The 27,235-nt window shown below is 43.6% G+C and overlaps 1 protein-coding gene across 1 annotated transcript in view; it reads left to right on the forward strand.

Moving 5' to 3' along the window:
- The window catches only part of GPI (glucose-6-phosphate isomerase), a 42,837-nt gene extending 17,295 nt beyond the window's left edge, over positions 1 to 25,542 (forward strand). The window contains exons 2-18 of the mRNA XM_029608371.1: positions 4,480 to 4,570; positions 4,790 to 4,858; positions 11,977 to 12,096; positions 12,604 to 12,687; positions 13,000 to 13,146; positions 14,969 to 15,040; positions 17,448 to 17,492; positions 18,243 to 18,296; positions 19,004 to 19,064; positions 20,600 to 20,643; positions 21,510 to 21,662; positions 21,998 to 22,127; positions 22,430 to 22,506; positions 23,610 to 23,738; positions 24,137 to 24,212; positions 24,296 to 24,362; positions 25,156 to 25,542. Of these exons, the coding sequence (XP_029464231.1) occupies positions 4,480 to 4,570; positions 4,790 to 4,858; positions 11,977 to 12,096; positions 12,604 to 12,687; positions 13,000 to 13,146; positions 14,969 to 15,040; positions 17,448 to 17,492; positions 18,243 to 18,296; positions 19,004 to 19,064; positions 20,600 to 20,643; positions 21,510 to 21,662; positions 21,998 to 22,127; positions 22,430 to 22,506; positions 23,610 to 23,738; positions 24,137 to 24,212; positions 24,296 to 24,362; positions 25,156 to 25,273 (1,537 nt within the window). The 3' untranslated portion in view covers positions 25,274 to 25,542. The remainder of the gene's footprint in view (positions 1 to 4,479; positions 4,571 to 4,789; positions 4,859 to 11,976; positions 12,097 to 12,603; positions 12,688 to 12,999; positions 13,147 to 14,968; positions 15,041 to 17,447; positions 17,493 to 18,242; positions 18,297 to 19,003; positions 19,065 to 20,599; positions 20,644 to 21,509; positions 21,663 to 21,997; positions 22,128 to 22,429; positions 22,507 to 23,609; positions 23,739 to 24,136; positions 24,213 to 24,295; positions 24,363 to 25,155) is intronic.
- The last annotated feature ends 1,693 nt before the right edge of the window (positions 25,543 to 27,235 follow it).

Raw genomic sequence — 27,235 nt, forward strand, 5'->3', positions numbered from 1 at the left:
TCATTGGCATGAGATAGCCTTGCCTTTTGAGGATAAGGAGTAACCTAAGGTCTCCATGCTGGTGCCATTATTTAACTTTAATGTAATCTGGTTTGAAGTGCTTAAAGTGGAATATAAATCAAAATACTGAAGGTATTTTCCTGTCCCTGGTGAGATCAGTCTAGGGTCCTACTACAGGCTTTCTACCATTTTATGTCTGGGGAAAAATGTTTAGTAAATGAGGCCCTAAGTTTGTACCTGAAGCAACAGAGTGATGTTCTTTGCCCAAGGTCACAAGTGGCAGTGAGAAATGGGATTTGAACCCTGGCTTCCACTGCTCTAACCACTAGGTTCCCTGTAACTATTCTTAACTATTTAGTCTAAATTGCTTTCTGTAAGCAGATGACATCAGATATAATAGTCCAGTCAACTGGAGCTACCACTGCTTGTTTTTGAATGTTTTGGCAGTAGTTTGATCGGAATAGATTAAAACTCAGCCTGGCTGAATTGGAGGCAATCTGTATTAGCAGATCCAGACCACTGATAGCATCACTATTACCCCATTATTACCACTGAGGTTCTGTCTGGGAATCCTAGTGGATGGTAAACAACTTGAAGTTTCAGCAGTGGTGGGCTCTACCTTTTTGCTGTGTTGGACAATTGCAACCTTAGCATTTGGTGATCTAAAAACAAATAGTGCATCAGTCTCCACCAGGGTTGACCAATGTAATTATCAGGTTTGGTGGGAACAAGTTTGAGGTGATTGAAATTGATTCAAAATGCCACCGCTGGCCTACCTGCTGGTGCTGGAAAACTTCTCTCCCAGTCCTTTTGGCTTTCTCTAATCTATCAGTTAAAACTCTCATCCCATTTAAAACCTTTTTGGTTCTGACACTTAAATGCATTTACCAGGCATGCCACTCTGCATCTGGCCAAATTTGTGGCCTGCTGTGGTCAGTCAATGTTCGTGTTTATCCCAATATTCTCTTGGGTCCCAAAGATATATTTTTCTATTACTCGACAGCACATTTTATTTTCTACCAAAAGCCTGGAATAGAGGGGCGGATGGAGACGAGCTGGCAGAAGCTTGACTTCTTACTAGCTCAAGGTAATATGGCTGCACAGATTGTCTGGTAAAAACTCTATTTTGGGGAATGTGACTATGGATCTAAGCCTTGGGTTGATCTAGGGTTTAAGGGTTAGGACCTACATAAAATTGGAGGATGATTTTTGTCTTGAATGTAGTTGGGAGTAGTGGTGGTGGGGATTGTTTTTATTGTGATTGTACCATGCTGTGCATGGAATAAAACTGCAGAGCTCTGCATGCTGCCTCCCTGACAAATTTGCATGACTTTGTGATCACCTCTTGTGAACATCGTAAGTAGTTTGCACCATCTTGCAGAGAATCAACCTGCATTTGGAAACATGGAAGCTTTGTATTTAAGTTAAGATTTTGGCTTGAGTTTTTCTTTGCTTTTCCATAGCAGGAAAGTTTTATGTGAAGGGAAGGGTTATGCTGTGGTGGATAGCACCGTTCATGATTCTGTTAGCAGAGATGTCTTTACATATTGGCATTGGCTGCTTTGTCTTGATAAACTGGTTAATGCTTGCCTTACATTAAGATATAGGTGTTGCCATAAGGCATCTCAGAAGTTGATAGTAGCATTCACCTTAAATGGTATAACTGCTTACAAATGAACTATTTTGGGGTTTAGAAATGGGCCATTAAAGTCAGTCTGATTGCTGCTGATATGCTTTTGTTACTGGGGAGCCCAGAAGAATGTTTAGTCCCAATATTGGAGGTCATCACAGATTTTGGACTTTTCTCCAGATTAAATTATGGAAAATCTGAGGCCTTTCTGCTTGATTAAAAGGTTCCTGGCCAGGTTGCCTTTCCCTGCAGTGGGTGGGGCACAGTATGTATTGGGTACTAGATTGGCCAGAAACATTAAGGATTTATATGCTTTGAACTTTACATCCATTTTAAAAATTGGTCTTCTGTTGCAGAGGTGGAGGGCTCTTCCACACCTGCTTATGGGGCTTAGTGCATTAGTCAAAATGATTTTGCCCACAGTCTTAAAGATGCTAGCACTAAACTCTTAGGTCCATAAAGAACAGCTGCTTTCTGCCATAGCTTTAATACATATCAATATCTTACACATGCATAATGTTCATGTGCCCAAAAATAAAGGAATACCTTTTTTGGCTTTCAGCAACGCAATGAGTATGGCATTGGTGTTTAATATGGACCATAAAGTAGCAGTCTCACTGTCTTTAAGATTAGTGGGTAACATTGACTTTTACAACTGTCTGCAACCTTCTGTATTCCATACATGGGGAAACAGTCAGCTGGTATCCCTGGATTCTAACTGTGGCCGCCTTCCAAGAAATAACAGATCAGTGGGATCTTCCTCACCCTCGCGTTCATGCCTATTGCTCTGGAGTACACAATGGTGATTGCTCCATTGAGCAGAAGGATTCCTTTTTTGATGTGCCTAAGAACATAACATAAGACTTGCCATACTGGGTCAGAGCAAGGGTCCATCAAGCCCAGTATCCTGTTTCCAACAGTGGCCAATCCAAGTCACAAGTACCCAAACATTAAATCTCAAGCTGCTATTGCTTATTAATTAATAGTTTATGGATTTTTCCTCTAGGAACTTATCCAAACCTTTTCTAAAACCCATTTACACTAACTGCTGTAATCACATCTTCTGGCAGTGAAATCCAGAGCTCAATTATGTGCTGAGTGAAAAATGTTTTGATTTTGTTTTAAATGAGCTGCTTGCTAACTTGAGTGCCCCTAGTCCTATTATCAGAGTAAACCAATTTACATTAACTTGTTAGCCCTTTCATGATTTTGTAAACTTCTTATATCCTCCTCAGTCGTCTCTTCTCCAAACTGAGCAGCCCTAACTTTAGCCTTTCCTCATAGGGCAGCTATTCCATGCCCCTTATTTTGGTTGCCCTTGTCTGCACTTTCTCTAGTGCAACTATATCTTTTTGAGATGCGGTGACCAGAATTGCACACATTCAAGATGTGTTCTTGCCATGGAGCAATAGAGGCATTGACATCCATAGTTTTTTGCCATTCCCTTTAATTCCTAACACTGTTTGCTTTTTTCATCATCACAGGACACTGAACTGACTATTTCAATATTTCACTCTGCTTAGATTTTTCCTGGGTGGTAACTCCTAAGAGAACCTAACATTGGTAACTACAGCAAGGCCATATTTTTTCCCTATATGCATCACTTTGCACTTGTCCACATTAAATTTCATCACTTCCCTTGGGTAAATCCATGCTGGCTATGTTTCATTAAACCATGTCTATCTAAATGTTTTGTGACTTTATTCTTTAACAGTTTCATGATTTTTCCTGGCACTGAAATTGAGCTTACTGGTCTATAGTTCTCAGATCACCCTTGGACTCCTTTTTAAATATAGGGGTTATATTTGCCATCTTCCAGTCTTCAGTTACAATAGATGATTTTAATGAGAGGCTACAAATTAATTGAAATTGGTCTGACATTTATTTTGTTTCTTTCATAACCTATGGTGTATTCCAGGTGACTAACTACTCTTAAGTTTAGGCCTACCACATCTTCCAGGTTCAGTTCATCTGAATCATCACTCTTAAACTGTCTCCGGAATGGGTATCTCCCCAACATCCTCTTCAGTAAACACTGAAACAAAAATCATTTAATTTTTCCACGATGGCCTTATCTTCCCTAAGTGCCCCTTCAATCTCTATATGGTATAAGTAATTGTAACTACATGGTAGGGGCAACAAATTAGAAACATTGGTGTCAACCTGGACTGACTTACAGGTTGTGTGGGGCAGAGCTCCCACGTGTTAAGCTGACCTATAGCTTTCTTCCTGCAACCAGTATGAGAGATGCTTCATACCGTAGAAGTTTTCTAATAGGGAAAAGAGGGACAAAATGCATCTATGAAGTGTAATTATCACATCAGCACCCTCATTGAAGTCAAATTTATACACATTTAGATGTGCAGTTGGGCTGTAATGTCATGGTCCAGGAAATTTGTATATCTGAATCTTTTTCCAGCCCTTGTTTCTCTGGGGGGTGGGGGAGAAGTTCCTTGGGAAAAAAAAATCATCCCCCTTCTGAAACAAACTTTCCACTTTTTGTGATTGGAAATTGCAAATGACACGTTTAGCCCAGATGGATCTTTGGAGATGTCTAACAGCATATTCAATGTGCATATCTACTTAGTTTTGGAGGAAATTTCCTGGTAATGTGAACACATGAGGCAGGTTTTTTGATCTCATTGTTACGATATTTTTTTTGTAATCATTGTCCAATAGTTTGTATGAAATGAGTGGGTAGCTTTTGTGGGATGAATGTGCAGTTTATTAAAATGTCAATTGTGGTGCCCTTCTTAAAAATGTGGAGTTGTAGCTTTTTTACAATAGCTGTTCTATATTTCTCGGTTTAATAAACAGAAGTTAATGAAATTTTTTTTTTTTTTTTACAGCTTAACTCTGAATACCGGTGAGGGTAACATTTTGCTCGATTATTCAAAGAACCGCATCACAGAAGATGTAATGAAGCTATTGATTGGACTGGTAAACTGTTCCAAATCTCTTTACTTGCAAAACTCTAAGCAGGCCATGATTTTTGAAACTTGAAATACTAGAATTGATTAACCACTGCATGCAGCCATGTTAAATGGTGAGAAACAATAGGGGTGCCTGGCCTTGCCAGTGCTGGGGTATCTTTGTATAGGCAGTTCCTTCACTATGCCCTGACCTAGAGCATGTTAACCTTGTCTTTACACTTCTCAGGCAAAGTCAAGGGGTGTCGAACATGCCAGAGAGAAAATGTTCACTGGAGAAAAGATCAACTTCACTGAGGTAAAGTCATCTTAGCTGGCTCTCTTAACTCTGGCTTGGGTCGGTACTAACTATCTTTACAACCTCTTGCAGTCCAAGATTGCAAAAGAGTGAGTTGTGACACGACATGGCTAACAGCTTCTGAAATTGTGTAAGCTTTCCCTGTGGCTATGAGCATATTAAATGCTGTGCTTAATTCTAGCCCATACTATACTTAAATCTCTTTAAAAAGATAGTGTCTAGAAAACTTGGAGAGAGCCAGATCCTGGCAAATTCTGAGATTTTCAGAGCACACATCCAAATATGTGCCCTGGCTTTCACAGAGGTGACTGGAATCCTGGCCAGAAATGATTGGTGTCTGTATACAGCAGTGGTATGTGAAGAGGCCCGATTGGCTTTTTAGTCTTTTGCACCCTGCTGCAATATCTGCTGTGCCATGAGGGCTATTCATTTTGTCCTAGTAGTGTGGTTCCTTGTTTTGAGGCCGGTCCTCTTAATAAACTCATGCCTGAGCTTCTTCAGTTGCAGGACCCCCTTTTTTTTTTTTTTTTTTTTTTTTTGTGGCATGTTCTACATTTTGATCTCCACCAGGAGCCAGATTGCCCTATAGAGAATGCCTTGTCGTTTTTTAGCATGTGTGGTTAGACTGCAGAACTTTTAGAGGCCTGTATTTTCTGGCTTAATATATTCTACTTGACTTTATATTTGACCTGTGATGTACATCTTTGACATGTTTGCTGTATAATCTCTTGGTTCTACATTTTGATAAATTTGTGTAACTGAGCATTGACAAGGCTGTACAAAAGCTGTGACCTTGCCAAACCATGGTATAACAGTTCCAACGGGCATATTTCCCTGAAACATGCTTCATCTTAGGTGATTAACTGTAGAAAAGTAATGCTATCTCCTGACAGTGGAAACGCGCACAGTACTATGACATAGTAAGTCATGAGTACATTTAGGCCACACATCCTACAGAGGCCCAGCTTCTAACTGCATACCCCCTGTAGAGTGTGGGCACACAAAACAGGATTAGCAGCCAGATGTCAAAACTGGATTTGTTAGACAGCCTTCCTTAAGAACATAAGAAATTGCCATGCTGGGTCAGACCAAGGGTCCATCAAGCCCAGCATCCTGTTTCCAACAGAGGCCAAAAACCAGGCCACAAGAACCTGGCAATTACCCAAACACTAAGAACCCATGCTACTGATGCAATTAATAGCAGTGGCTATTCCCTAAGTATAATTGATTAATAGCCATTAATGGACTTCTCCTCCAAGAACTTATCCAAACCTTTTTTGAACCCAGCTACACTAACTACCTTCTCTGGCAACAAATTCCAGAGCTTTATTGTGCGTTGAGTGAGAGAGAATTTTCTCCGATTAGTCTTAAATGTGTTACTTGCTAACTTCCTTGCTGTTTCTTTAGTGTGGGCACACTCCACCCCACTCATTTGGATTTTTTTTATACATGTTAACCTACTTTCTAACCTGCTAGTCCTAAAAATACTCCTAGCATCTAACCACAAACTTACTTTCCAAAATCAAAACTGCTCCCCTTGAGGGCATAGCTGCAACACCCATGACCTGAGACAGAAGTTTAATTTTGATTTATTCAAAGCAGATGACCTTCAGGTACCATAGGCATCTTCCTGTCCCAAGTAGACTTGCAAGGAGATGTGGCCAAACAGTGCAGAAATTGCCCCAGTTGTGTTGGGCCCTTCCAGGTGCACCTTAGGATGTAATATGTATAGGGCAATATACCATGAACTCCAGCAGGAAGCTTTCTGGCACAATGCAGGTGCTGAGGTGAGCACACAGAATATTGAGGGTATTTAACTTACCCTGGCTTAGGAGGGAGATCAATTCTTGTCTAGGTCTGCACAAAAAACTTGTTTGGAAACTCTTACCCCCATCAGAAGTTATTCTGATGTGTAAAGTGTGTGCCACGTACATGAAATGTTACAGGCTGCGTGCATTCGATCCCACTTTACTGGATTGTGCAGCAGAAAATGGGAAGGTGAAATCCTCTTTGGGATGAGTTGATCCTTTTCACTGAGGATCAGAAGCACTAATGCATTGGTCCTGTTTTTGAGTAAGGGGGTGGGGACATCAGTGTCATCTTGTCTGACTAGCTGGGCCGCAGGAGCCTCTGTGGATGGCTTGCTGACCTTAGAGACTGGAAATGATATAGACACAGGAACAGATGTCAGTAGTGACCCACAAGGGCACAAACATTACTAAGAGAACTGCCTCTTATGCTCTGGCAGTCAAATGACTGTACTGACTGCAGCCCAGTAACACTGGTGCAAATTATAGGGGAGGAGGAATAGCCTAGTGGTTAGAGCAGTGGGCTATGAACCAGGAGACCAGAGTTTGTCCTGCTGTCACTCCTTGTGACCTTGGGCATGTCATTTTACCCTCCATTGTCTCAGGTACAAAAACTTAGATTGCAAGCCCTCTGGGGATAGGGAAATACCAGCAGTACCTGAATGTAAACCAATGTGATATCTCAGATCAAATGTTGGTATATAAAAATAATAAATATACTTTAGCATCACTTCCCTCAAGAATTAGTGGAAGGAAGTGCTAGTGAGAGCAGGACTCTGTGCTAGAAGGAAACCAGTCTGTAACTTACTAGTTTGCTTCCTGAGTAGAGCACTTTCTTGAACTTATCCACCCCGGTCACAAATTTATTTCTATATCATCGTTCAGTAGATTACCATCACAACGGAGAGACACATAGCAAATCGTACATGTATCTGTTACCTTTATTGGTAATGGGAGGTGCCTTATAAGCTCAGTGACAAATCTATAAACTATTGCCCAAATAGGGGGTAGGGAGGAAAAGTTACAACACAGGATCAAGTTTTGGTCAGATAAGTGCAAAATAAACCCTCATGTAAATTTTTAAAAATACTAATCAGATCTCTGGCTGTCTGTATACAGTCAAGTATATCCAAGAAATCTCTTTATAAACTAAGAATAGTTGGTAATCCAGCAGCAAGAGGGGGTCTTACTGGTCTGTTAACGTACAGTGCCCTCCACCCATGCTGCCAGTATGCAAACAAGCTCCATGGCTCTCTAATCTCTGCCCTTGCACAACCTGTAGCAGGAGGGAGGAGAGTTGATCCAGTCCTGGAGATGCCAGTCCTGCCAGCAGGAGGGGGAGAGTACCACAGCCATCCAAGAACAGTTGGGTATGGGGAAGGGGAGGACGACTGAATTTGGGGGTAAGGTGGCCTTATATTAAGGATGGCATAGTCTTAGGATAACGTCTACAGGCAACAAATTACTCTGGCATTTCTAGGGGTGTACACTGTAATCTACCTGTCTATTAATCTTGATTTATAATCCCAATTTGGTGAATCTTCATCAGGGCATGCAAGGGAGGTAAGATTTTTTTTTATGCCATAAATGACCGCTTCATGGAGCAGCTGGTCCTAGAAACAAGGAGGTGGTTTGGGGAGGGGGAGAGACGACCACAGATTTAGTTCAGAGGTTCGGAGGACTTGGGGCAAAGGTTAATGGTGGGACTACTTGGTGGTAGTGATCATAACCTAATCAAACTTTTTATACTCGCTGAAGGGAAAACTAACTGTAGCAGGCTTGACCCTTGTAAAGACAATCTTAGAAGCAGCAGTAAAACACATTCCACGGAGGCTGAAGGGAGACCAAACCTCTAGCATGGTTACATGGTGCTGTGAAAGGCTATTTAAAGCCAAAAGGGCTGCTTTTTTTGGGGGGGGGGGGAGCCCAAATGAAGGGAAGAAGATACTTTGAACTGGCAAGATGTAAAACATTTAAGGCAGCCAAAAATTTGGCAAGCTTGCCACAGGCAAAACTTTCCCCAAAGTGTACCAGGAAGCCTGAGAGATGGGTCAGGAGGTAGTAAAAGGGGTGCTCAAAAGACAATCACAAAAACCATGCATTCTTAGCTTCAGTCTTGACTGAGGAGGTGGAAGGTGCCCGTACCTGAACCAGACTTTCAGAGGAACTGAAGCAAATCCCTGGTGGAGAATGCATTTAGAGTAGGGCTGGGCATATCTGGTCATCCAGCACCATGGATGGCTCTGGGTGTCAGGTCAACCAGGATATCCTGTTGGCACAGTGTGTGAACCTCCTACATGTTCGTTATGGCTGCCCGGTAAGCCAGTTCTTGTCTGTAGCATTGGAAGACCAGAGTTGCCTATTCTATGTTGGAGCAAAAGGTCAGGCTAAATAGCAAATCAACAGGGCCTACTGCTTCTTTCCAAAGTGCTACTGGACCCAGCCTGTCGGCTTTTAAGGTAATGCAGGGTGCTGGGTGAAGAGCTGCAAAGCCAAAGGACTTAGTCTTGATCTGAGACCTCAGGCCAGTTGCTTTCCTTTCTTGCTGCTTCTGTTTAATTGTGCCATTCCTTCTTGCATAGATGTTGCAAGCCTTATGCAAACTCACACTGTTAAACCCGTGGCTGGATGTGTTTTGGACACTTCCACAACCCCTTATGCTATAAGTGGATTAGCGTGTCCAAAACACATCCAACCCTCCCCCATGAAACAAATAGTGCTCACCACATGCAAATGCATGTTGATAAGGTTAAGACCCCTGATCTTAAAAAAACATGTGCTGCCTGTGCACATTTTAATGCTCAAATTTAATACCAGCCTGGAGCTGGAGTTAAGTTTGGAGGCACCCCAAGCCATGCTCAGAGCAAACATTTTTTTGTGGTTACTCCTACTTAATGTTGCAATACTAAGCAGGAACTACAGAAAGCTGCAACACAAACTTGAGTGACCAGGTTAAAGGGAAGCTCAATTTACGAGTGTGTTGTCCTTACCTGCACACATCCGCTTCTCCTGGGTGCTCAATGGCACAGACATGCTAGGGATGAGCAAACTATCTGTTGCATGTCCTCTTAGCATGCCAGCTCATTAGAATATTTGAGTGCCCAAGAAGGATGTGCAGGCATTCAAGTGTCCAGGTTGGATGCACGTTTTTGCACGGATGATATTGCATCAGCCCCATTGTATGTCCTTTAGGGTTGTAAAGCACATGGGAATCTGGGAACAGGACTGCTTTAGAAATGTGCATCGAAATCAGCTTCACATCCATATAAGGACACTCACAATTAGACGGGTTGCAGTCAACACTTGGGTCCATCTGGAACAGTAGACAAAGCAAAGATGCTTCTGCTGTATAAGAAATGGGCTTACCCCTAAACACACCCACCTTAAGAAAAAGGGGTATGTAAGGAAACTTTAGAATTACTGCACTATGCAGTAACTTACCACTTCGCACCAGTAGTATCATGTGGTGCGGTAAAGTCAGCATACCCTGTGCTAATCCCTGTTTTTCACATCTTGCACTGAGGGGGAGAAGGACTATCTACAAGGCCCTCATAGTAGTGAAGTATTTCTCTCTATAGGAGGGCCATCTAATAGGTCGAGGAGAAGTGTTGGTTTAGGGCCAGTTTCTCATGTAGAGTGAGGGTACCATCAAGCTAGGGTGAGAACGTAGTACAAAACTTCATCTTTGAGGCTTTCCTCATTCCAAATGACATCAAATCTTCACCAAGGTGTAGTGTGCTGTGCTGTTCGTTTGTATCACTCTACATGAGAAACTGGCCCCTAAACCAACACTTCACCTTGACCTATTAGATGGCCCTCCTATAGAGAGAAATAGTTGCACACTGTGAGGCTCGCTCTCTGTGACCAACATGCAATTCAATTTATCGCAAATTATGGCCATTTCAGGCATTTCACACAGCCCTACGCCAGGAAAAAAGGTGTAGTTATCTCCGGTGTCAAAGCCATGTGGTGATGCCCCTCATTTTACTAAATCCTGCCCAAACTCCTCCCTGATCCCACACCTAAAAATTTACCCTTGCACCATGTGATAACATGCATGAGCATTAATGCCATAACACACTTTGATTACTCCTAGGGGAATTCTGCACTACTGCAGAACGAAGAACTCTGCACAGAAAATAGCAGAGAAGACCCCAGCATGCCACAAACAGAGCACATCCTGTGGCACGTGCTCCATTAGCGGCAAAGATGAAGGTGTGCCGGGCCCTTATCTTTGCCACGAATGGAGCATGTCCTGCAGCATGCCGGTGAGGGGAGGGTGACAGAGCATGGGAGGTAAGAGGGTGGGTGGGGGGATGCTTGGGTGGGTTTCAGAGAGGAAGCCTATGAGGGGAGGGGGATGCTGGTGAGTGTGGAGAGTGAGACAGCTTGGTTGGTGAGTGGGGGGGGGATGCTTGAGTGGGTTTCAGAGAACCTATATGAGGGGAGGGTGTGAGGGTGGGTGGGGGGATGCTTGAGTGTGGGTTTCAGGGAGAGGGGGGCCTATGAGGAGATAGCCTGTTTGAAGGGATTGTGTACATGTGAGAGACATAGGTAGCCTGTGTGAAAGAGAGGGAGCTTGTGTGGGTGTCTGCAAGAGAGAGCCCTGTATGAGGGAATGTGTGTGTAGAAGGGACACTTAGAGAAATTCTGCTCAAAATATTTAAAATTCTGCAACTAACTTTTTTCTGTAATTTAAAATGTAATTACTTATATAAACGGTTATTTTGACCAATATAAAGTTTGCAAAATTTTTGCAGAATTTTCAGTTTGTGTGCAGAATTCCCCCAGAGTAATTCTGATGAATGACCCTATTAGGTTGCACATCACTGGGGTGTTGGCCTAAACTTGTCTCGAGGGGGATGGCAGGGTTCCCCCACAGATCAGGGTGATCCTCATACTGAACAATTTGATATTGTATCTAGATAGCAGCAGGAAGTCTTTCCCAGTAAATTTATCATAAGTTTCCCTCTAAGTCTTGATTTCATGTTGAGCAGTTTGATTTAGTTTGGTACTTGGCAAGTTTTTGTTCCTTGTAATCCCTTTTTTAGCTCCATATTCTGAGCTTGCTCTGTAGCAGTGGCCATGAATCTTGTCCCTCTTCATATAGTGTAGACTGAAGCAGTTGTCTAGTCTATATTTAAAAATTAAAACCAAACCTTGATCATATTGTCCTGCATAACTGCATCCTTTTTGGGTAGAACAAAGCTGCTATCCTTGCTGCCCCAAGGGAAAAGTAACTAAAATCAATGGTGAGCTTTCTGAAATGTTGCTGGGTTTCCCCTGATATGTACAGTTTTCCTGTTCCAGAATCGTGCCGTCCTGCACATAGCGCTCCGCAACCGTTCCAACAAACCAATCCTGCTGGATGGCAAAGATGTGATGCCCGATGTGAATGCAGTGCTGGATAAGATGAAGCAATTCACCCAGGTAGGCTGGAAACTTTCACACATTACCTGCAGTAAACCTATCCTGGGGGAGCTTACACTTTTTTTTTTTTGTCATTATGCACCAGACAGGCATCCTGCCTACATAAGCTTTCCTCTGACTTTTAGTAACTGGACACCTGGGCTGTATAAAGTGCAAACTTCATGTGCAGCAGACTAATTACATCAAATGTGTGAACATGTCTTCCAGTCACCTGGCTGTGTTCAGAAACCATGGACAGGCTTCCTGTTGCATTCGTTGTAGTAATGCAGCTTACCTGTAAGCAGGGACGACAATTCACCTTATCCTTGTGAAAAGTTAGTGGCACAGTATCCTTGCTGTGCACAAATGTTTTGTTCCTTTTCAAGCTGTAGTCACTTGACTTCAGGTTTTAAGTGCTGAACTTAGTTTTCAGGGCAAGAAGAGTGCTAGAGGGGTTTAAGAACCTCCTTGGCATTTTACAATAAGCCTTAAGTTCTTCGTGTAACCTTAGCTGTGTTCTCCCTGTAGAGAGTGCGCAGCGGGGAGTGGAAAGGATATACCGGTAAAGCCATAACGGATGTGGTCAACATTGGTATTGGTGGCTCAGATTTGGTAAGTTGTGTGGTTTTGTTTTTAACTCTTCCTGCATGTCTCAGTTCCTAAAAGCTGCTCTAGGTGACCGCATCGGAGTTGGTAGAAAAGCCTTACTAGCAGGGTTTATCCTAGTGACATGCAAGCTCCCAGCTTCTATCTGGGGCTGGAGCATAACCACCCTGTGTCTCTGTAGCACCTCTGAGCTTTAGTTTTCATCCCCCCCCCCTCCTCCCCCTCCCAAAAGAGGGTACTGCATGGTTTGAGGCCACCACACTACTGTATAGTTTCCAATACTGGACTAGATTGTAACTTGTCGTCTTCTCATTCAAGGGTCCACTGATGGTGACTGAAGCCCTGAAACCATACTCCAAGGGAGGACCTCGGGTCTGGTTTGTCTCAAACATTGACGGCACTCATGTTGCAAAGACCCTGGCAGAGCTTAACCCTGAGACCACACTCTTCATCATTGCATCAAAGGTATCCTCTGCTGCCACTCTAGCTGTGTTTTGTTGCCTCCTCAGGCAGAGAACACCTACATTAGGAGTATGGGCCATGCAAACGCATGGCATTGCAAATGTCTAAAACAGTGGCTCCTGACTCTCATGTGTTTCCAGTATTGATTTCACTATACCTCTGCACTCTTATCAATAGTCTAAAGATGGTTGGCATTCTCTCCTCCTGGTCAAATTTTGGGTCCACCTTCTAAACTCAGATGGAAGGGGAGATGGGGCCTCTGCACTCATCAGTGAGCAGATGTTAGGAGTTAGGTCATTCATGAGGTGTGGCCTAGGGGTTATTGCTGAGGGCAGGGAAGCTTTCCTCCATTGACTGTGACCTCAAGTAAGCACTGTGGGGCAAGGAGCTACCTACTATACCTGAACACCTAATGCTCCTTGAGTACGGGTATGGAAAAATGTGTCAAAATCCAAACACGGAACCGCTCCATACCCTGAAATGAACACATGTACAACAGGGACAGTAGCACATGTGTTCCTCCTGATGCACTGCCTCACACCATTTCAGGCCTGATCAACGTGCTCATGGTACAAATGCTATCAAGTAGCTAGCTGACCTATTGCAGTTCTGTCTAGTGTTGTGCAGTGTATCATAGAGAGCACCCCTTTACAAAACCAGCATCAATGAAACGCTCTCCATGCAGTAATAGATTTATTTAAAAATGTTTCTATACTGTCTTTACAAACAAGGTTTAGTCAAAACAGTGTACAAAAATATATATCAAAATAAAATATAATTAAATACAAAACTATAATAAACACAAATCCATAAATTAAATTTCAACATTCAGACAAAACATAATCAAAGTGAGTGCCATGTAGTTGAAAAGGTAGAGAGGGCAGAATGGTGGAATGGATGTAAAAAATTGAGTAATTTGATAGATCAGAAGCCAAGAGAAGTACCCTAAAAGGTATAAGGCCTTTTCTGCTTTTATGGGAGCAGAGAGCACTGGGGTTATAGCAGTATAATTGAGGCATTTAGCTTTGCAGTGAGTAGGAGAGCATAGTTCCACCCTTTCAGGTGTTTACTACAGTTGAGTAACTGAATAACAGACGGTCCCAGCTTGTTTACATGGCATGCAGCACAGTGCAAAGCAAGCATCGGAAGTTCATTACTCATTGCAGTCTGCAAGCAACCATTACAAAGCAGGTTTCCAGTACAGTCAACATCTGCAATCCCTATCTTTATTAGGGAGCCATGAAACTTTGATTCTTACAGCAAGCATCTTGTCTTCATTATAGGCCATTCCAGTACAGCCAAATACAACAAGTAATTATTCTAAACCATATCCAGATGAACACAAAGCTGCTTCAGGTGGATCTGGTCTGGATTAAGGGGCTACTGAAATGCTTTCCTGCCCTTCTTAAATCATTGACTTTTGTGGGCATTGGCTTACAAAATGTTTAGTGGAGATTGTTGTAAAGCAGATTAAAATGGACAGACAAACCTGTGAACAGATCCCTCTTCAGTACTGAGATGCACCAGCTTGGGAGGCTGCCTAATCCAATGGGATAGGCTTAAAACATGGAGGCCTTGCATTCCTGTTTCTGGGCTTCCCTGTTCAGCACCGAGTACCACACAGCACAGGTTTAATGCAGGCTGATCTGCATTAAAGCATGTTCTGTAGATGAGTATAAAAGCCTGCTGTATGAGTAAGATATACAGGCACAGAGTGAATGCCACTCTGTATGCATGAACCCAGCAGGAGTGCCCAACTATTAAAAAAAAAAAAAAAAAAAAAAAAAAAAGCCAAGGCATCCTCTTCCTGTTTCCTCCTGTGCAGACATTCACCACCCAGGAAACTATCACCAATGCAGAAACTGCCAAAGAGTGGTTCCTGAGTTCTGCCAAAGATGTAAGTATAGCTCACTTATGTGTTCTGTATCCTCTATTGCAGAGCTTTCCAAACTTTTCATGTTGGTGACACACTTTTTAGACAAACATAATTTCACGACACGGTAATTCAGTCTACTAGTAAACCAGAGGTTAAAGGTTAAACGAACGAAACATATTTCGACAATTTATGTATGTTTCCTTAAATATATACATAAATAAAATGTTTCACGACACAACCTCTCATGAAAACCTTAAATTTATATTAAAAATATATATTCCAAGATTCATGTTGTTATAATTTATGAGAAACAATAATAAAACAAATTGTCTGTCCCCCACACACTCATCTCTCTCCTCCCCCCAGCACATGTTCGGCCCCCACACACTCATATCTCTCCCCCTCAAGCACATGTCTGGCCCCCACACTCATGTACCTCGTCTTTTTGATTGTTTTTGGATTTTCCCATGAGAGATGTATTATTAACACTTAAGTTCGTCCCTTCCATGGTCCCCAGACACTGCTGCTTGCAGTCAGCACTCCTCATGGCCAGGCCTCATCGGCAGCAGCAGCCAATGCAAGGATGGCTGGGCTCGTTCCACCCACCAAGCCCCCCAAAAAAACACGATTGACAGCAAAAATCACCCAATAATAAGCAACCCATAAACTGAAAAAAAAAAGTGAATCTCTAGAAAAAAAAAAGCCCAAACTCGCATCAGAGTTGACCGGGCTTGCGCGACACACCTGCACACTGCAGGCGACACACTAACGTGTCCCGACACACAGTTTGGAAAGCTCTGCTCTATTGTGACGTTTAGACAGTTCAGAGCCAGGTTTTCCATTTTTAACTCTAACTGCAATCATCTAGTTCAAACATTGCACAGTATCAAACCGCATCACTAAATTTCTAGCAATGGATGGATTTTGGGCCTGTTAGCAGAACTGTTTTGAAGCAGGCTCCTGTTCTTGTATGAGTAGTTGCTGTTTTTATTTGGCTGAAGACAGAATCTGTGGCTGTTCGTATGCCAGTGGATAGAGCTGAACAAGGCCCTTGGAGACTTCTTTTGATTTGACTGTTTAGTAATCTGTTGCATGCACCTTGAAGCAGGCTTCCTAGGGACCCCACAGCCTGCTGGATACCAACCATGAATATGCATGAGGCAAATTTGCATATATTGGGTTACCAATGCATGCAGATTTCCCATGCATATTCATGGTTGGTATCCTGACAATCCAGCAGGTTGTGGGGTCCCCGGGCTGGATTTGAGAAGCCCTGCCTTAAAGCCTTCACATGTGGGTGGGCCTTAGCAGATTTCTGCAAAAGAGTAATTGGAGACTTGATTGGCTTGCAAGGAATGACCCTTGGGTTAACTTCAGAAGGTGTCTGCTGTGCCTGGCCTGAGCTCAGTCATACCCAAGGCTGGAGCTGTGTGCTAAAATTTAGCTGCGACTGCTTGAACTCTGATACAAGTCATTGGAGCAATATGCTCTTAATTTCTAAATATAACTGACCCTGTTCTTACCCTCCTGCTAAGCAAATAGCACTATGTTTAAGGCTGCCTAACCTCCTGATGTCTTAGCTTACTCTTGAGGGTCTAAAATCTTTTCTGTACAGTGTCAGAACTTTGCTGGATAACCAAGGAGGACGTTGGCATATTTACAAAGTTCTCAAAGGTTGTAGCACTCAAACCAGTGTTCCTGGCTCAGAACTTTCTGTATCTCTTTGGAGTACAGGATATTTCCAATGCATGTAGGAAACTGAAGTGAGCACTTAACTGCAGTTGCCGTTCTGTTGCTGAATGGTCCAGAGGGCTGGGATATGTTGGAATATCTGCTGAAGCCCCAAAACAGGGGAGCCTGATATTCAGCCCCACTTAGCCGGCTGCCTTAAGCGGTGCCTTTTGAATAACCAGATGCAATCTGTGGCTGCTACTTAGCTGGCTAACCTTTTTATCTGGCTAAAGGTTAGTCTGCTAAGAGGGGGGTGGGTTGGAGAATTCTGAAGCAGAGCCGCTTGTTCAGCTAAGCTAACTGGACAAATGTAGGTGTTCAGCATTAACTGGCTAAGCTAGTTAAATGTAGGACATCTCTTCAGCTGGATTAAACTTTTCTGGCCAGCTGAAGAGCTGACATTACGCAGTGCAGTCACGACGTTGAAGCTCTTGGCCAGGACAGAGTGCAGGTGTTGATGTGGGAAGCCTGAAGGTTGTTCTGGGGTAATGTTTGCACAGTCTCAGTGCACATGTTGGGTAGATTGCCTGCCACCGCTGCACGAGACCTTCTTTTTCCCTTACATAGCATATGAAAACTGTAGCGTTGTGATGTCTTACATAGGCTTTCATACTGCTAAGCAGGTATTGGGAGGGAGGATGGGTGTAGACCTTGCTGTGCCTGCATGTGATACGGTGTTCTGTGTCTTTCTTTCTAGGCTTCAGCTGTGGCCAAACATTTTGTTGCCTTGTCTACCAATGCAGTAAGTGGAATGCCCCTGCAAGTGTTCTGCCCGAGCACACCAAGCTTTTAGGGTTTAACCTTTTTAGGATAACTCGCAACTTGGACCCTCTTCAGACTGTTTTGAGAAGCTAGCTGCCTTGTGGTTTGGGTGCATCCAGCATTAACTGCTGATGTTGCATTCCAAGGTTAGGAATATATTTTTTCCACCAAAATCCAGTTTTGCTGCATCTAATGGGGGGGAATTTAGCTACATTTTCTCCCCCTTGGATTTGTTTTCATTAGGGTTGCTGAGTAACTTCATGCTGCTTCCTTTATCTTAAGCCTCTTGACACTTTCAACTTATAGGAAGCACAGTAGTTCAGTTGGTGAACCCAGATTAAAATCTAAGCATGCAGAGTAATTGGGTGAGTGCCAGGAAGACTTAGCAGTTTTGGCGCCCTAAAGAGAAGTGAAACTAGATAGAACTGGAGTTCCACAAACAGGTCTGGTTTTCAGGATGTCCACCACAAACATGCATGAGATTTCTTTACTGTGGAAACAATGCATATGGTTACACCCGATAGGTATTCATGGTGGATATCCTGAAAAGCAGACCTGCTTGTGGCAGTCCAGGACTGGCCTTGCCTACCCCTGACACAGAACCTGCTACAAATGGTCATTGAGGCATCAAGGCTACTGAACTGGATCCTCAGTTTGCTAAATACCTTCATGGTTCCTTGAGACAAAATGTGCAATGCTTTCTAATCTGACACTTTATTTTGTTTTCTAGCCTAAAGTGAAAGACTTCGGAATCGACACAGCAAATATGTTTGGTTTCTGGGATGTAAGTAAATAGCATTTGCTTGAACTGTTAAGACTGCTGACTTAAAAGCTAAAGAAATTTGTGCAAGACCGTGGTCATGGCCTTACTAATGTCAAGGAGCAAGACCAAATAATGGCTAAAACTGACTAAATGAGAGGGTTGGGAAGGGGTGAGTGACAACAAACATGGTTTTTTGAATTTAGACTTGCACTTGGAGGCAGTTCTCAGCATGCTTGGGCAGCTGTTGGGTAACAGGAGAGCACTTTGCCTCCAGCATAGGTCTCTAGCAGTTTATTAAAAGCTGTGACCTTTTACAGCCTTTCAAGGGGTAAGAGATTCCTGTCTGTTCTTAGGTCAGTGAAGGTTAAATGTCAAGATGTCAGAAGGATAAGTTACTCTTATCATAATGGCAATGTTCCTGTGTGAAGCTGGAAGTGCACTAATGTCATGGCAGCAGAAGGCTTGCAGGATGGGAGGGAGGCTGCCAGAGCGGATGCCTCCGTGTGGGAGCTCAGGGTGTAGACAGCCACCTGCTGTCCCTCCAGAGCCAGTCATCCTGGACCCTTCTGGTTCTGTGCTGCCAAGCCCATGGAGATGGCTCAGACCACCAGTTTTTCAGGCTTTAAAATTACTGTAAATCTCTTCTGAATGAATGTAATTTAATCCCTACAAGTGGGAAAACCTATAGTGCTATAGGAAATTCACTTTTTATGTTGAATCTTCTTTAGTGGGTTGGTGGTCGATATTCTCTGTGGTCTGCAATTGGGCTCTCCATTTCCCTCCATATTGGTACGTATTACCAAAAAATGTTCTCTTGCTTTCCTTTTCATAGGATGCCTTACTCTGCCAAGCTCAAATCTTTCAGGCACTCTTTTATTTCCAGGGACCCTTTTTTCACATTGGGACCTTTGGACAGGTCTACTCAGTTCAGGTGTGGCCAGCACAGTTCTCAAGAACCACAAATGGGCCTGGTTTTCAGGATACTCACAATGAAGATGCATGGTCTCCAGTATCTGCAAATTTCTCATGCATATGAAATCCTGAAAACCAGGCCTGTTTACAGCTTTTGAGGACCAAAGCTGGCCTAGCAGCCCTTGCCTCCACCACTACTCTCCATGCTAAATCCCCTAGCTGTGATCTTATCCAAGCACAACTGCCTGGCGTTTTCATCATTTTTTTTGTTAAACTGTTCAGCATCTTCCTCCAATTATCTGGGAGTGTGTATATACTGCAGCTTTACACTGGTAAACCTTGCCACCTCTCCTGGGAGCTTGATGCAGCCATGCTGCTATTCTTGCAAATAAAACTGACCAAAACTGTCCCAAAACTGCATTTGGGCTTCTAAGAGTGCACGGAGGTGACTATGGCTAACATCCCAACTCCTGTGAGCAGGGGGGAGGCTGGACATTCGGTGCACCAGCCTTTTAACCAAGTCTAAATGCAATGCCTTGAGACCTTGTAAATGTAAAAGGTTTGTATTGGGGATAACTGGCACATCACCTGCTCCCTTGGTGCAATTTATCTCCACTTTCCTGTTAGATTTTATGCAAGCTTTCATAACTCACCCAAGCTTGATTACTCTGCATTGGGGAGAATCTTCTAAATTCCTTCATGTACTGTCCTGACGGTGGCTCTTCATGCCATCTTGCAGGATGGCATTGAATTGCATCTTGTCGTCCCATCCTCTGCACCTACTTTGCTTCTCTGGGCACTTTTCTCTCTTCCTCTATCCCCCTTGCTGCTTCCTTCTCTCTCCACATCCTTGTCTACATACTTCCTGCTGCTGCTAAAACTTGTTCAGGGCTTTTAGAATTTAAATCTCAATACTGATGTCTAAAAACAAACTATAGAGGGGTGACAGGTGGCAGTTTGGGTTTACATTTATACTCGAGTTCTAAAACTGGATAGAGTGGAACTAAAAACTTCTGATCTTTGATCTTAATGCAGAAAGATGTCTACATCTTTAATTCTTGCACAGGCTTTACCTTTTGACAGTTGTGCAGAATTTTCTTAGATTAAGGGAACTTCCATGCTCTCTGGTCCATGATTTGTAGTGCATTAGTTTCAAGGCATGGAGGGAAGTATCTGCTTTTAAATCTTGTCTGATTTGGGTTGGTGCTAAAGAGATAGTCCTAGTATCATTTCTGGAGTCCTGAGAATGTGCAGCTCCCAGATGGATCTCAAAGGATCTTGTGGCAGGAACCAGTACACACAGGTCCTTTACTATGGAGAAAGGGATTCATTGTAAAGGTTCTGAGGCTGTATAGCTTTGAAACTGGATAAACCATATAGTACAGCATAAACATATTTTTTTCCTTTTCCAGGTTTTGAGAACTTTGAGAAACTTCTTGCAGGTGCTCACTGGATGGTAAGGGATTTTGTCTATAGTAAACTGATTCTGTGACTGGTCAGAGCACAAGCTCGTACATGTATTTTGAAGATGAAAATTTGCCATATCCAAATATAAAGACTCCATAAATAGTTGCAATCAGTTGTAGAAGGAATCTGCAGCAGTCTTAGAGTTGAGGTACTAATCTTTGTTTTACTTGATACCTCATGGATGCTAGAGAAATTAGCTGCAGTTTGACAGGTTATGTGGAGTTGGGGTGGTATATTGGCCCAGTAGTTTTCCTCCTCTCTCATATCTATCTTCATCTTGGTCAACCAGTTCTGGAATCCTCCTTCACAACTTCTTGGGGATGTCTCCCTGCTAATAGCTCTGTCCTAGCAAGGTCACCAGGAGCCATGCACCCAGGGCTCCTTGCAGAACCCTGCAGTCATGGATCCTAAATTCAGCTACCAGGATTCACATCCCTCCACCCCTGGGGTCTGAGCATTTGTCTCCACAGCATCCCCAGCCAACTTGGTGCAGGAAACCTGATCCAGGAATCGAACTGGGGACCCTCATGACAGTACATGGCACTGGCATGGAGCTATAGGGCTGACATAAAATGTGACTCAACTGAAGTATTGGCAGGCCAGACAAAGTAAACTAGAAGCCAGCTTGTTAAAGCACTACAGACCACATTTTAACCATAGCCATGTACTCTGTGGCCATCTTCAGAGAGATGGCTGTCTGTGACGCATGGCACCTTTCTAGGCTAACCAGTTTATTGCCAGGATGCATGAGATGAAGTAGACCTTCCCTGAAAGCTCGTGCCTCCATTAACTGTTTGCCCCCTTCCTTCTATTAAAAAGAGAAAACCATGTATTTCTTCTGCTTGCTCTTTACAGGATAATCACTTCCACAGTGCACCACTGGAAAAGAACGCCCCGGTCATATTGGCCATGCTGGGTGTCTGGTACATCAACTGCTATGGAAGCGAAACGCATGCGCTCCTGCCATACGATCAGTACATGCATCGCTTTGCAGCTTACTTCCAGCAGGTGAGGTGTGGGGGGGTTGGAAATTGGGATAAAGCAGAACCAATTCAGCCTCAGGATAGTGACTGGTCATGGCTTGACAGCTCTGATTTGCGTGCCATGTACCCAGCTTCCTGATAACATCCCGTAGAGCTCTTAGTACTTTCTTCATATAGCCCAGCTGTGCTACCATTCCCTGCCCCTCCACCATCCATCAAAACTAGTTGGCATGGACAGGATGTTTTGGAAGGGAACAGACCAAATACTAGAATAAGACCGTGCAAATGTTGTCCAGTGGCTCTGAAGGGTTAGGGCAGTTTTTGTAAACTCTGTATCTGACCTGAGTGTGTACTTTTCAGGGGGATATGGAATCAAATGGAAAATACATTACCAGAACAGGCGCTCGGGTGGACTATAACACTGGCCCTATTGTGTGGGGTGAACCTGGTACCAATGGACAGCATGCCTTCTACCAGCTCATACATCAAGGTAGATGTCAAGTCAGAAGCTGCTATCTGGATTGGTGATGTCCTGCCAATGCAGTCGTGTTGCATTTAGAAGCCGCATTTTTCTTTAGAAAAGACATGCGGAATTTATTGTAATTGCTAGCAGGGCTATTCTAGTTGAAGCTTGCATCTTTGACAGCTCTACTTCTGTACATGGTATCTTCTTGGGGAGTGGGGCATAAGTGGGAGTTTGCAAGGCAGGCATCCTCCTGCGCTCTTATGCAGAACAGCACAGAATCTGATCCACCTGTGGTTTCTTTAATGTACTGAATATTTCCTCTACAGGCACTCGCATGATCCCATGTGACTTTCTAATCCCAGTCCACACGCAACATCCAATCCGGAATGGACTGCATCACAAGGTAATGGGATCTGTGGTCAGAGGTCACTTCTAGGCAGTGGCTGAAGGCCCCCATGTTTCCGTTCTCCACCAGTGGAAATGTAGCCTGCCAGGTCATTCCTGGGCTGAAACTTCAGCAGTGGCACAAGCTGGGGCAGGCAGGGCAGTTTCTGGACAGAATGGCACACCCCTCCCCATTCAGGCTTGCATGCTAGCTCAGCTGGATTCAGTGGACCATGTGGCTCCCAGGATGGTCACTACACTTGCCCATCCCTTGCAGCTGCTAGAACAAACCTCTTAATTGTAGTCCAGCCTAGTACATCTGTCCTCAAATACAGAGACTGGTGCCATACTTTGACCTTAAAGGCGCTCTAGCACTGGGTGCCAAGATGACCAGATTGAATCTATTTGATATTTGTTAGAGCCCATGAACATAACATAGCTATAGCCGTCCAAAGACTCAAATTCATGTCTAACAATTCTGTACATTGCAATCTGCTACAAACTCAGAGCCTTAATAGTTTCCATCCCCAATTTTCAGTCTGGGACCAGATTTGTTGTAAAGGATTTATATGCAGGATACACATCTGCAGATCCTGCATATTAATTTAACAATGCAACCTGTTAATTTGAAGTTGACTTTTTTTTTTTTTTTTTTTAAATAAGTCCAGGTAAGACTAGCTTAAAAAGGGTGGGGTTTTTATGAAGGCAAAGCAGGATGACATGTCTTCTTCCAGAAAGTTGTGCAGATGGTGGTAGAATGTCTTGCTTTCAATTGGAAAGTTCAGCTTGGCTCCCTGCCAGGGCAGCAGTATAAGCAGGGTGCTGGTGTGGAGCAGGCAGGTTTCGGGCTGAAGCTGAGGTTGCATAAGCTCTGGTGCTGGTGTCTGAGCATTAAACCTTTGTACTCTGTGTCGTGAAGGGCAGATGGCCTGAACCCTGACTAAATGCATGTACTAGTAACCTTCCAGGATACTGGAAATCTGCAAAACTCACTGCTAGGGAATAGACCCGGAAGCATTCAGAAACTTATTTTAAACCTTTCCAGAGATACCTAAAAGGTGCAATAGTGGGTGAAGCTGGGTTATCTCAGGACTGTTCATTACTACCTGTCTTCTCTGTTAGATCCTTATAGCAAACTTCCTTGCTCAGACGGAGGCCCTGATGAAAGGAAAGTCTGCAGATGAGGCTAGAAAGGAGTTGCATGCTGCCGGGATGAGCGGGGACTCTCTTGAGAAGCTGCTACCACACAAGGTGAAGACTCTAGTGTTTTTCATCCACCTGGTATCAAAATTGGGGAGTGGGCATGTCTTTTATTTGTCTGGGGGGGGGAAGTGTTATGGGGTTTAGTCAATGGCCCACTGTTTAAATGGGAGGTGGGGGGCAGGGAACTGCTTTAGTGGTTAATAAGTTACCACAAACTATTAAATCCCAGTTTTTATATGGTTAATCCTGTGACTTCCAAGACTTAGGGTTCTGAAATTAGCCAAGCAATGGCTCAGCTTGTTTGGGATGAGAACCTCTTGGGGTTGACTTAACAGAACTTTCTAGCATTCGGCACTGGGCCATTTGATTTTCTGATGCTAGTGGCAAGTATTATACACTGAAGCAAGTTCACTTTCAAACAACAATCTTGTTCAACTATTTGAAAGGTCTTTGAGGGAAACCGTCCAACTAATTCCATCGTCTTTTCGAAACTTACGCCATTCATGCTGGGAGTCTTGATCGGTAAGTGCTTTATCTGCATCTTTACCACTAAATGTTTGAGTGACTCATTAAATGTCAGCATTTAACCACTTTTTTCTTCTCAGCTCTGTATGAACAGAAGATCTTTGTTCAGGGAGTTGTCTGGGACATCAACAGCTATGACCAATGGGGGTAAGTGATTTTAATGGGTCTTTCCATCCCTAAACCATGTACAGCACTAGTGAAGACCTGCTAGCCCTGCTTCTGTGAAAGGGAATCTGAAACTTCAATGGAAAAATTTGAATAACTTGTCTAGATGCCCTAATTATCACCAAACATGAGGGAGTTGCCTACAGGAGAGGTTGGCATTAGCTATGTTGGTGGCTCATACAAGGATTTCTTTAGAAAATCCCTGTTAAACTGTTCATCCACAGAAGTGCAGTTCATTTTCCTCTAGACTTGACAACTTAAGAGGTCGACTTCAAAAGCAGTGCACACATCCATGTGTGAAGTCCCCAGCACACACCTGGACACACTGGTTTTATAACATGCACATGCATGCTGGATTTTAAAATCTGCATGGGGGGGTTTGTGGTGACATGGTTGGGCCTAGACCAGTTCCCTCCCACTCTGTTCCAGTTAAGGAGCTGACTGGGAGGGAGCTTCCCTGACCCCTAACCTAAACCTAACTATCCCTATTTTTTTGTTTCCATACTTACTGCTCCTCCAGAGCACAGGTATCTTCCATGTGCTGGCCGGCTGCCTGTGTGTGCACTTCCCTGGGACAGTGTGTAATGGTGCTGGCCCAGCACTTTGGCACATATTGGTTATGTGAGTGGCTGGGCGCTAAAAAAAACATACACAGGGCCTGGCCATGCACATAATGCCCAACATGTATGCTTGCAGGGCTTTTAAATCTGGGCTTAAAGCACTGGAAGGCAGTCTAGAGTCTAATAAAAGCTCTTTTCTCTCCCCTAAAATCTAGGGTTGAACTTGGAAAGCAACTGGCCAAGAAAATTGAACCAGAACTGGAGTCGGATGCTCCCGTCACATCTCATGATTCCTCAACTAATGGTTTGATCAACTTCATCAAGCAGCACTGAGCCTGACTGTAGAGCTGCAGACTGGCAGTGTGGCTGCTGTTTAAAGTTTGCTGTAAACTAGCACTTTACATCTGTAGGCTCCTCCCGGTGGCTAATCGTGAACCTGTTTTTTTGTAAATGGGAAATAGTTTGTACGTGTCTGAAGTGTCTGTTTTTTGTTTTTTTTCTTCTTTGGTCCCAGATTGTAAAGCATAGATGGGATCTCCATCTCATCCCCTGAAATGGTTTACCTCACTCGTGATTACGGAATAAATAAGACGTCAAAAGCATTGAGTCTTGTTTTTAGGTAACTTACTAAATGCAGTATTGAGTAAGGGATTGAGTCTTAAGACAGTGATGGTGCTGCAGGGGTAAGTCTGAACCAGGGAAGGCTGGATTACCATCCTCACCCTAGCATGGCTCATGCTTACCTCTTCTTATTATAAGGTAGACTGGAACTTGCACATAACCCACACCTTCTAAAGGGATTCTGTCTTTCACTTTCCTATTTTGGAATCAAGTTCATGACCTTCTTAGAATTCAAAGGAGCACTTCCCCTAATTCCAAGGTAGAGGTGCTAGAGGCAGCTTGGAGCCAGGCAAGCTAAGGGGGCTGATGCAAATAAAAGCACATAGAAAACAGGCACTCGTATTGAGTACAAGTCTTCCTAACGTGCACCCATCCACCTCCCAGGCATGCGATAATGTTAGAGGTGATGCACTAAAAAGGACACGCCAGGGATCAATTGTGCGTCCTTAGCAAGTCCTTGGCATCAGGCACCTGGGAGACACGGCTGTGTATGGGTTAGGAAAACAGATGCTTGTAAACTGAGCATCCCCTTTCCAAATGTGACAGTTTGTTTTTCATGAGGCTTTCTGTGGTCCCTCCTACTTAGTATCTCCATGATATTAAGTAGGAGCCATAGAAAAGCATCCAAGGCTGGCGTTAAAGTTTTGCCTGTTAAAATGTGTGCACCAGTTTGTTTGGTTTTTGTTTTTTTTGCATGGGGTGGGGGAATAGCTATTAGCCTCAACATGGCATTTACATGTGAGTGCTATTAGCTATGCACTAATACCATTATTGCATCAGGAGTTGTGCTAAGCTGAGTGAATTATGGCATCGGCTCCTAAACTTGCACTGTGGACCTCTTACTGTGACTCTGCCACTGATGCGCTAGGCATGCATCCATTTCAAAGCAACTTGGAAAACTGATATTTTTAAATTTCAGAATACATCCTGTGGCACAGAAATCTCTCAAACATGGGTTTGAGCCTTGTCTGCCTGCAGGACAGTACCACTTCCCCCTTGGTTATTCTTTTTCATGGCAAGGGTTTTAAATTCCTAACTTTAGTCTTAATTCTGACAGGTTTCCTAACAGTTGGGAAAGGAATAGGGGGACACCTCCGTATGAACAAAGTGCCTTTCTCTAAGGAGCATGCTGATTGGTTTGGCTTCTGTGCAATTCATATAGGAGCCACAAACAGCACCCAGCTGTGCCCAAGCTACTCCAGGCTTCCCTGCCAGCCTCTGGCCTGAAGATGGCACAGTTGAGGATTTAAGTTGAAAGAAACCAAGAGGTTGAAGCTCCAGCTGTGGGGGCAGGGAACTGTGGGTTTTTTATCCTGGCAGACGCAGACCTGGCATATTCCAAAGGTGTTTGCCTCTTGTTTCAGACTCCCTTTTGAGTGAAATATTCCCAGCTAAGGTATAGATTGCCTGGCTTAGCCAGATCTAATGTTTGAGACTTTTTTTTTGTGCCTGCACCTCCCACTTCAGAACAAGACAGATGTTTGGCTGGACAGTGTTGCTATAGCCCTAACCATCTTATTTCTACCTTTCCTGGCTAGCTAGTGTTTGCCTATATACTCTGTACAAATCATTTAACAGCTGTACCTATATTTTGGGTCTATCTAGGATACCCCAGGACTTTCAACTGAAGAGGGAGCTACAAGGACCTGCCAGCATAAGAATACCAGTCATGTT

The sequence above is a fragment of the Rhinatrema bivittatum genome, chromosome 7, assembly GCF_901001135.1.
Source record: "Rhinatrema bivittatum chromosome 7, aRhiBiv1.1, whole genome shotgun sequence".
Taxonomy (NCBI): Eukaryota; Metazoa; Chordata; class Amphibia; order Gymnophiona; family Rhinatrematidae; genus Rhinatrema; species Rhinatrema bivittatum.